General features: G+C 42.8%; 1 protein-coding gene across 1 annotated transcript; it reads left to right on the forward strand.

Moving 5' to 3' along the window:
* Window positions 1–503: 503 nt before the first annotated feature.
* Window positions 504–2,568, forward strand: LOC104211686 (uncharacterized). The gene is made up of 4 exons (XM_009760783.2): window positions 504–717; window positions 798–1,645; window positions 1,722–1,913; window positions 1,982–2,568. The coding sequence occupies exons 2-4, from the start codon at window positions 1,514–1,516 to the stop codon at window positions 2,282–2,284; spliced, it is 627 nt and encodes a 208-aa protein (XP_009759085.1). The 5' UTR covers window positions 504–717; window positions 798–1,513; the 3' UTR covers window positions 2,285–2,568.
* The last annotated feature ends 8,487 nt before the right edge of the window (window positions 2,569–11,055 follow it).

Genomic DNA, 11,055 nt, shown 5'->3' on the forward strand with positions numbered 1-11,055 from the left:
GGAATTTAGCGGGTTCTGGTATGATAGTTAGGAGAGATCCAGGGGTCCGAACGCTCCTCCAACTGTGTGAAAGGAATTTTTTGAGGCCTTTCTTTCTTACTACTTGCCAATTGAGATACGACGAGCTAGATCTGATAAGTTCTTGAACCTTCGACAAGGTAATATGTGTGTGCAAGAGTATAGTATGCAGTTTGATTCTTTAGCAAGGTATGCTCCCCATATGGTGGCCGAAGATGATCTTGAGCAGGTGAAAAAGGATTGTAATTGGGGGATAAGAATGTCGTGATTCCTTCTCTCGAAGAGGACATCACCACTCATGTGGAAGGGTACTTAAGCATGTACACTTATCCTTTCACATTAGATCCCGTAGATCCAGCACTAGGTCCCATGGACCCAGTCATTCTTGATTTCTAAAACCAATATCGGGTGACGCTTGGCCAGATCTACCCTTCTTTCTAGCGTATCGTCAATTTGATTAGGTATTTCTCAGGCAAGGTCGATGGGATGCCTTTTACCCTCGACCACCTGATTAGGCTATACAGCCCCTACCTTTATCAAGACGGTCTGATAAAGCTCCAATGTTGATCCTCGAAGTCGCCATTCTCTAGCATCGATGAGGTTAAGGATCAAGGATGGATGATCCGTTTGTCCGAATCAAGACTTCCGATTTAATTCCCGCTGAAAGGATGCCATTTCCCGAGGAATGGAACATGAAACGTAAGTACAAATTTATCGACAATGATTACTGTTTTGCTTTCCCTATTCTTCCTCGATCTAATTTCCTTTTGATGATGCAGTTGCCCCTTGGTTTCCTGGTGTGATTCTGGACCTCGCAGATTGGGTCCGACAATTGGCCTCCACTTCTTCACACACGGAACGCTATTGGCAAGATTTGGCCAAGGGTCGGTGGGAAGCTAAAAACCATGGTGAATTCCCTTGTTCATATGTCGATGTTTTCCTATAAAATACCTACTTTCTCCTTATGTAGGCCTCGGAGATACTGTTGCTATTGAGGCAGCCCCCGCCCGATGAGGAGGAAATCCCAAAGCCAACCAAGGAGAAGAAAAGGAAAAGGGCTTCGCCAGCAAGTTCCTAGAAGCCCAATAAAAATAAGGCTCAAAAGCCTAGGGCCAATCCTGTGGCCCTATCTGTAGAAGTGGTCCAACACCTTCGAAATGACGAGGAAAAGGGAGGAGATGACGACTGCCTGTTGGTAGCTCGGAAGAGAGAAAGCACTAGGGCTTCGAAATCCACCGAACCGGTGATGGCCGATGCGGTTCATTCTTGAGATGAAGAAATCTTAGAGGGGAGATCGTGCAAAGTCCCCAAGACATCGGGTGGTAAAAGTGCATCTCATCTCGGAGGACATTTGGCGGGTGATCCCGAGGAGCCTAATTTTGAGGCCCTCCAAAGAGAAGATAATGTCCCAAGTGAATCACTTGGGATAATTAACAAAGACGAATTGCCACTTGGTCCCGTGTTCTCTGAAGGGCAGTTCCAAGATGCCCAGGCCATGAAGACTCCTGACGTATGGGCGACCCACGAAGGGACTAATATTTTTCGGGAATGCCTTTTAGGGGTCGAAGATGGTGCCAACCCGGATGCCTCGTTTAGTTTTGACAAGGCTCAGCGTCTTCTTAAGCAAGTAAGTTTCTGCTTCCATAATTATGCTCGTGATTTATTCTCGTTTTTTGAGTTTGATCTCTTTTCTTTGTGTGAAGGCTATAACGCTCCATCGACATGCATTCTCCAAGTCTCGAGCCGAGCTCACCCGATGCGAGGCTGAAATCAAGAAGCTCGTGGAAGAGAGGGACAACCTCAAACTCCTCTATGTTCAAAAAGAGGAGGAGATTAGGGGCCTTAGATCCGACTTTACGAAGGCTCAGTCAGAACAGATCGAGCTTATTGAGCAGGTAATGTAGATTTTTGGGAATTTGTTATGTGCTTATCTGACTTAGCGACTAACACTTTGACTTTGCAGGCCCAGCTGAAGGGCGAGCTGGTGGAGCATCTTCGAGAAGTGCTCAAGGTGAAAGAGGCCGAGACCCTGGGATGGAAGCAACATATGGATCGTCTCGCCTCAGAGAAAGACATGCTTCGGTCCCAGCTGACTTTGATCGAACGCCAGCTTCAAAATGTAAAGGGGGAAAGCTTGGCCCATAGCCGAAAAATTGAGGAGCTCGAAGCTAAATCAGTCGCCGAGCTTGCGAAGGCCAAATTTGAGGTAGAGGCATTTGTGGCCTCTTATAGAGCTGATACCGAGGCTGCTAACATTTGGGCATAGGAAATCTACACTGCTGCTGAAGTCAAATTGTCAAGTGCTCTCGATCATGCCAGACGACAATCCCGTAGAGAAACTCTCGAGGAAGTGCACGCTCGTAGCTTTGATCTCTCAGCTGATATTAAAAAGGCAAAAACTTTGGAGGACGAGGCTGCCGCCTTACTCTGCGATGATAAAGATTCTTCTAGTGGTTTCGAGATCAGAGGAGATGAGGTTGAAGTCCCCGAGGAGGAGGTTCCCGAAGATGCAACTCTCAAGGATGCGGATCCTGAGGATGCGGCTCTTAAAGTAGATTAGGCTCTTAGGATTTTGTTTTTTTTGTTTTTGTGTAAGGCCCCTTGTGGCCACTATAAATACCCTTTATGAATATAAGGAATTTATTTTCTTTATGCTCCATCTCCGATTTATTTCAAATTCTGCTTCGTCTTTGTTTTGTGAAATGTTTTGATGTTATAACTTCAATGATCGAGTGAGCACTGGCTTGGACTTAGAGTAGAACAAACCCTTAGGGTTTTTAGTAATCAATGGGCGATCCTTGAACTTATAATGGAATACCTCTTAAGGGTTTTTGATGAATCCTCAAGTTAAGCTTAAGTCAATTTGATGCGAGCTCGGGATGATGGGACCCTTAGGTCGGAGTCGAGTGAGAACAAGGTCTCGAACTCTAACTATTTTGACCCTTAGGTTCTATTAGGTTGGGCCGATATGGCCTTTGAAAGATGGCTATTATTTCTCCTTTTCGTCTTAGAAGACTTAGTAAAAATTTATTTATGCCTTGGCATGCATTTTTTACCCATTGGATTTTTTGAGAGTTCGGTGTCAATCAGAACCCTTTGTTTTTAGTTCCATAGTATAAGTTTGTATTTCAGTAATTCGATACCTCGTAAGGTTTTTCGAGGGCTGATTTTATCGAAGCCCTTTGATAAAATCGCCGAGGGTAGCCTTTATTTAACCGGTTTTCTAAGAATTCGAAGACCTATTTTTATTGCAGAATTCAGACGTATCCAAGCCACGTTATTTTGGCCGTAGCCTTCAGGTGTGTCTCTTGGAATTGTTTCCCGATAACCTTTTGAACTTGTCCGAAAGGTTAGTCCCCGAGTATGATGGCTTTGGCCTTTGCGTCGAGGGATGCCTCTTTGAGGTCTTTAAATTCGAGTCTAGATACTCGAATGTGTTGACTGTTGATGACAACCCCCGAATTCGAGGTGTATTTGGTATTTGCGTTTTGGCCCTTGAGCCATTTTTTGCGGAATCATAATTATGGAGCTCGTATAGTAGCAAATATCTTTGGGACACAAAGTGTTTGATATAGAGAGAATGCTTCTTTGAATAATTCATACATGCGTACATGTTTTGCCATCAGGGCTCGACTATTCTACACGGACACGGTTCATCTGACAGTTTGGCCCATTACAAAATTTTCCTATCGAGTCCCTCTTTGGCGTGAAGTATATTTCTCGAAAATATAACCTTCGAGGGTGGTGCTCCCCCCAGTATTCGAGGTTGATAGAAAAGAATCCTTGGATAGTGTTGAATTCTCCCTAGATAGAACATAGTTGTTGCCTCATTAAAAACCTTGTCGGAAAAAACCCATCTGGGTAAAACCCAATCCACGGGAAAAAGAGTACAACACATGCTTTAAAACCTAAGGTCTTCGTGTAGAAGGGTATTCTCGATGTCTTCGATCGAACATCTGCAATGAGTTATTCTTAAATACAAATGGAGAAAAGGAGAAGGTCATACTTTAGCAGTAATACCATTTGAGTAGTGATACATTCCAATTATTTGGAAACTGTTCACCTTCCATCGTGCCAAGCTTGTAAGATCCTTTACCGATAACTCTGACGACTCGGTACGGTCCTTCCCAATTCGGGCCTAGTTTTCCTTCATTCTGGGCTTGAGTATTGAGGGTGACTTTCCGTAGAACTAAGTCCCCGATTCTGAAGTGTCGAAGGTAGGTCCTATTATAATATCTCTCGATTCTTTGCTTCTGCACGGCCATCCGAACAAGTGCAACTTCTCGTTTTTCATCTAATAGCTCGAGGCTAGTATTCATAGCCTCGTGATTTTATTCCTCCAATGCATGTTGAAATCTGGTGCTGGGTTCCCCGACTGGAATCAAAGCCTCGGAGCCATATACTAAGGAGAACGGGGTTGTCCCCATGCTGGAATTTGATGTTGTTCAATATGCTCATAGAACCTCGGGCAAAACTTCTCTCCATTTCCCTTTAGCGTCATTCAACCTATCTTCAAGTTTTGAATGATAGTCTTGTTTATCGATACAGCTTGTCCGTTCTCGCTTGGGTGGTACGGTGTTGATAAGATCCTCTTTATTTTGTGTGCTTCGAGGAACTCCATTATCTTATTGCCGATGAATTGCTTCCCGTTCTCACATACGATTTTGGCAGGTATCCCGAATCGACACAAGATGTGGTCCTAGATGAAGTCAATAACTTCTTTTTCTCTGACCTTCTCGAAGGCCTGTGCTTCCACCCATTTAGAAAAGTAGTCAGTCATAAACAAAATGAATTTAGCTTTACCTGGGGCTATTGGTGGGGGGCCGACGATGTCCATTCCTATTTCATTAAAGGCCACGGGGACAGTACTGAGTGAAGTTGCTCTCTGGGCTAATGAATCATTGGTGCAAACCTTTGACATTTATCACATTTTCAAACAAACTCCTTAGTGTCTTTTTCCATGCTATCCTAGTAATACCCTGCTCTAATAATTTTTACGAATCAAAGACTCGGTGCCGGAATGATTCCCACAAGTGCCTTTATGGATTTCTCATAGAACATAATCGGTGTCCCTCGGTTCTAAACATATCGCCAGTGGTCCATCGAACGTCCTCCTATATAATGTTCCATCTTCATCCAATGTGAACCTAGCAGCCTTGGTTCGTAGAGCCCTCGACTCTTTATGATCCGATGGGAGGTTTCCATTTTTCAAATCTTCGATATACTTATTCCTCCAATCCTAAGACAAACTTGTAGAATTTATCTCGGCATGACCCTCTTTGACCATAGATCTCGATAATTAGACGACAGTCCCCGGGATAATATCATCTTCTTCAACTGATGACCCCAAGTTACCAAGTGCATCGGCTTCACTATTTTGTTCTCGAGGCACATGATCTAGAGTCCACTCCTTGAAGCGGTGCAAGGTTACCTGTAGCTTCTCCAAATATCTTTGCATCCTATCCTCTCGAACTTCAAAGCTTTTGTTTACTTGGTTCACCACCAACAGAGAATCGCACTTGGCTTCAACGACTTCGGCCACCAAGCTTTTAGCTAGCTCGAGATCTGCAATCATGGCCTCATACTTTTGCCTCATTATTAATCAACCTAGAAGTTTTAATAGATTGTCTAATATGCTACTTGTAGGTGGCTTCAAAACGATGCCAAGCCCAGACCCTTTCACATTCGAGGCACCGTCCGTGAAGAGGGTCCATACCCCCGATGATGTACCCAATTTTAGCAGAAGTTCTTTCTCCACTTTGGGTATGAGGGTTGGTGTAAAATCGACCATAAAGTCAGCTAATATTTGAGACTTGATGGCCATTCAGGGTTGATATTCGATATCGTACCCGCCAAGTTAGACGGCCCATTTGGCCAATCAGCTCGATAACTCGGGCTTGTGCAAAACGTTTGGGAGAGGATAAGTGGTAACACATATATGGAGTGACACTGGAAATATAGCTTTAATTTTCTAAATGCGCTTATTAGTGCAAGTGACAACTTCTCTAAGTGTGGATACCTAGTTTCAGCATCTCCTAAGGTTCGACTTATGTAATAAACAGGAAATTGCGTACCTTGCTCTTCTCGAACTAGTATGCCACTTACCGCTATTTCAGACACATCTAAGTATAAGTATAGCTTCTCATCTGCCTTTGGAGTGTGGAGTAGAGGTGGGCTCGATAAGTGTCCCTTCAATTCTTCCAATGCTTGTTGACATTCCGGGGTCCATGCGAAATTATTTTTCTTTTTTAGTAAGGAGAAGAACCCGTGGCTTCGATTTGAAGACCTCGAAATGAATTGGCCCAAGGCAGCTATCCGTCCAGTTAGCCTTTGTACAGCTTTCACACTGTGTACGATTGTATTTCCTCAAGATTTCGAATGTTTCCTGCAAATGAATTAAATGGTCCTCTGCGCGCAAGGACTTAACTAACATATCATGAATGTAAACTTCCATTTATTTGCCTATATGTTCCTCGAACATTTTGTTAACTAGGCGTTGGTATGTAGTTCCAGCATTTTTTAGCCCGAAGGGCATTACATAGTAACAATAAGTTCCAAACTTAGTGAAAATGAGGTCTTCTCCTGGTCCCCCAGGTTCATCTAAATCTGATTGTACTCGGAGTAGGCATCGAGAAAGGTAATGATCTTGTAGCTAGTCGTGGCATCGATCATGCGATCGATGTTAGGCAGTGGAAAAGAGTCTTTAGGGAATGCCTGTTTAACTCCTTGTAATCTATGCACATTCTAAGTTTTTTCTCTTTTTTAGGGACTACTACTATATTTGCTAACCACTCGGGGTATTTTACCTTCCGAATGGATCCTATATTGAGAAGTTTAGTTACATCATCCTTTATGAATGCATGCTTCAACTCGGACTGGGGCCTTCTCTTTTGCTTCACCGGTTTGAATCTGGGGTTGAGGCTTAGCCGGTGAGTTGTTATTTCTGGTGGGATCCCTATCATGTCTAAGTGGGACCAAGCAAAACAATCCATGTTATCGTTAAGAAAATGAATGAGTTTATTCCTGAGTTTGGGGTTTAACCCCGTTCCTAGGTATACCTTTCTCTCAGGAATATACTCGATCAGTATGACCTGTTCCAGCTCCTCAACCGTTGACTTGGTTGCATTTGACTCTTCGGGAAAAACAAAAGTTCGAGGAGAAAGGAAACCCTCTTCCTCTTCTTCGATCTCCAATTCGGTCAAGGCTTGGGACGATGATTACTATTTGGGCGTTTGCTTATCTCTGGTGCTCGATTTTTCTGAGGTCGAAGGTGCTGGTATCGGTGTCACCTCATCGACAACAAATATTTCCTTTGCAGTGTGTTGTTTCCTGTAAACTGTTTTCACACCATCCACTATTGGGAATTTCATCATCTGGTAAAGGGTCGACGGTACTGCCCTCATGTTGTGGATCCATGGCCTCCCGAGTAGTGTGTTATATCTCATGTCGCCTTCAATGACATGGAATTTTGTATCTTGGATGGTCCCAACCACGTTCACTGGTAGGATTATCTCCCTCTTTGTTGTTTCACTTGCCATGTTGAAGTCGTTTAGGACCCGAGATACAGGTATAATTTGATCATGTAGGCCGAGCTGCTCTACGACCTTGATCTAATTATGTTTGCTGAGCTACCTGGATCCACTAGAACACGTTTAACTTGAATTTTATTTAACAAATTAGAAATTACCATGGCGTTATTGTGCGGCTGAGAAATGCCTTCTTCTTCCTCATCATTGAACGATAGGACGCCCTTGGGCATGTAATTTCGAGTCTATTTTTATCTGGTGATCGACACCTTGGTACGTTTGAATATAGGCCCTTGAGGAACATCGACCCCGCCAACGATCATATGAGTTACATGCTATGGCTCTTCCTACTTATTCTTCCTGTTGCTCTGAAGTGATTCTTAGCTCGATCACTGAGAAACTCTCGAAGATGACCCTAGTTGAACAATCAAGCTACCTCCTCCCTCACCTGTCTGCAATCTTCGGTCCTATGGCCATGAGTGCCATGATACTTACACATCAAGTTCATATTTCTTTGAGAAGGATCGGTTTGAATAGTTTTGGGCCACCTGGTGTCTTTGATCCTTCCAATAGCCGATACGATACCCGATGTATCGACACTAAAATTATACTCCGATAACCGAGGTGCTTCTACGGGATTGGTATGTTTATCAAAACCATTCTTACTCATAAGTCCCCAAGAAGTTTGCCCTCGATCATTTATTCGATCATTCCGAGGGGGATTGCGCCCCAAACCATTATTTTTTCGATCTACGATATATGGCTGATACCGTTCCTTATTTGATCTTGGTTCCCTGTTTGTATCCCTTGAGGCCTTAACTGCCAATCTATTTGGATGAAATAAACCCGAAGGGGCCCCCAGCTGGTCGTCCTCGACCCTGATCTTCGATTAGTAACGATTATGTACATCTGCCCAAGTCACAGCTAGATACTCGATCAGATTTTGCTTCAACTGTCGAGACACAATCGAACTCTGCTCATTTAACCCTTGTGTAAAAGTTTGCACAACCCAATCATCTGAGACCGATGGTAAATTCATTCTCTCAATTTGAAATCGGGATACGAACTCCCTTAGCATCTCATCACTTTTTTGTCTTATCTTGAAAATGTCTGTTTTCCTTGTTGATATGGACCCGACATGTGCCTTCACGAAGGCGTCTGTTAACATAGCAAACAACTCGATAGAATTTGGTGGCAAGTTGTGATACCAAATCATTGCTCCTTTTGACAAAGTTTCCCCAAATGGTTTCAACAATATCTATTCGATCTCATCATCATTTAAGTCGTTTCCTTTAATCCTACAAGTGTACGAGGTAATGTGTTCATTAGGATCGCTCGTCCCATTGTATTTAGGTATATCAGGCATACAGAACTTTTTAGGAATGTCCTTTGGAGCCGCATTCTGAGGAAACGACTTCTATACGAACATTTTGGCATCCAAACCTTTTAAGACCTGGGGTGCCCCCGATATTTGATCAACACGGGTGTTATACGTGTCCACTTTTTTGTCATTATCCTAAATCTTTTTCTCCCCCGACTCGATTATCTTGGTGAGCTCCTCGAGCATCCTCATAATTGTGGGATCAGTCCCCGAGCCATTACCGTTCGATCTTTCTGTCACCGTCTCAGTATGGTAAGTGATTTCTAGTGCGACCACGCTTGGAGTTTTATGTTGACTTTGAAGCTGAGCGATAGCAATCTGTTGAGCTTACAGAATTTTGAATATTACTTGGAGGCTAACTCCCCCATCTCCTATACCCTGTGTTCCTTGGCCACCAGATCGGACTTCCCTATGTACACTTCCTTCGGGGTCTGTGCCTAAATCTGCATTCAAAACAATGTGTAAGCCAACATCGACCGGTTCCACATTTGGCACTTCCCTAGGGTTAATCGGTGGTACACCAGCTCCCGGAGCAACTACATTGTTATTTTCCCATGAAATCCAAGATCATCATCGTCATGTACGGGTACATATTGTGAGTTTGACATGTTTTAACCTAAGAGCAAAAATTCTTGACAAGAACAAGTGTGAAAATAGCGTGTGTTATCAAAATCAATACTGAAATAACCACTATTATCTTTAGCCCCACGGTGGGTGCCAAATAGTTTACCTCGAAAATATGAGTAACAATTAAACTTATTTGTGGTTTCAAAGATACGTGATTTAGTTCAACACTAATTAATAACCAAGAAAGCAAACGTATAAATTATAGAAGTCAGTTGAATCAAACCAGTGCTTAAGCAAGTCTTGACCTCGAGCTACGATGGCCTCAAGGTAGGTCAACAAGAATAGTAAAGTAAAGACAATAAAGTTAAGAGACAATTCTAATGAGTAATGAGCAAGAAAGTAAGAAAGTATATTCTTTTGACAATGATTGATGATCGTTACAAATGATTGGGGTACCCTTTATATAGTAGGTGAACCCTAAATAAGGTACATTTCCATTCTTAGTAAGGAATATTATTGGGACAGCTGTCTAACCACCTAGTATAAATTCGTACAAATCTATTCCGGAATTTACGCCGTGATCTTGGGGATGTTACAGGAATCTTGCATTTTCTGTTACAAACCCATAACGGCATCATCTCGGGGTTGGTCATACTCGACTTCGGTGCTCATCACGTACTTCGATCCTCGAGCCTTGCACTCTTTCATCAAGTTCGAGCTTGGTCCATCAGGCTTGAACTCTATCCATCCTGAACTCGGGCTTAAAGTGACTCTTTGAGCCCGTTAAATCGGGCATACCTGATTTCGACCATATATATGGTATAATGCTGGAGGTTGCATGTTATATTCTTAATTAGTTTTGGCGTTAGAATTGTACTCTAATGCAGTTCTACATTTATTGAGTGTTGGACCTTAAATCTTATCATAGACGAATCTTTTCTTCATTCGTTTTTCCCAGTGGTGTTCGTGGGTTCTCCTCCATCCATGGGGAAAATATGCTCAATTAATTGTACAAGAAGACTTGTTAGTATATTTGGTCTACAAGAAAATAGAGATGCAAAGGTGAAACATAAGTCAAAAAATTGAATCAGGAACAAAAAACTTCCATTGCTAAGGAGGTATTGAGGAACGGAAAGGAAAAAGGGGTGGTGCCAATCGAATCTGCCTATGTGGGGGAGAGATATAGCATGTTTGGCCAAGCTTCTAAAATTTGTTTATTTTGAAAAGTGCTTTTAAAAAAAGTATTTTTGGTGATAAAAAGTTTGTATTTGGCTATTTTTTTTAAAAAGCACTTTTGAGCAGTAATTTGTGTTTTGCCAGTTTTGTTTGTGGACAAATAATATCCAGTAAGTCCTATGGCTGGATCCTTTTAGATCTACAGGCCGGCCGGCCCCAGCCGTTTACATGAGCATAGGGAATCTATACTCGAGTGCTCCACTGGGCCCCTGACAGGATATGTGAGGAATCACTCTGGATCTTCTTTTTTGGGCTTCAACTTCGCCGAGCCGACTAGCATCCCTTTCCACTATGCATTTTTCAAACAAAGAAGACGACTATACGATC

This window comes from Nicotiana sylvestris, chromosome 8 (genome assembly GCF_000393655.2).
Source record: "Nicotiana sylvestris chromosome 8, ASM39365v2, whole genome shotgun sequence".
NCBI classification, from domain to species: Eukaryota; Viridiplantae; Streptophyta; class Magnoliopsida; order Solanales; family Solanaceae; genus Nicotiana; species Nicotiana sylvestris.

Excerpts from the sequence above, each read along its gene's own strand:
- LOC104211686 (XM_009760783.2), top strand. The coding sequence starts at position 1,514 with ATGAAGACTCCTGACGTATGGGCGACCCACGAAGGGACTAATATTTTT. Across the intron at positions 1,646-1,721 it reads CTCAGCGTCTTCTTAAGCAA|GCTATAACGCTCCATCGACA; the intron begins GTAAGTTTCTGC and ends CTTTGTGTGAAG. Across the intron at positions 1,914-1,981 it reads AGATCGAGCTTATTGAGCAG|GCCCAGCTGAAGGGCGAGCT; the intron begins GTAATGTAGATT and ends TTGACTTTGCAG.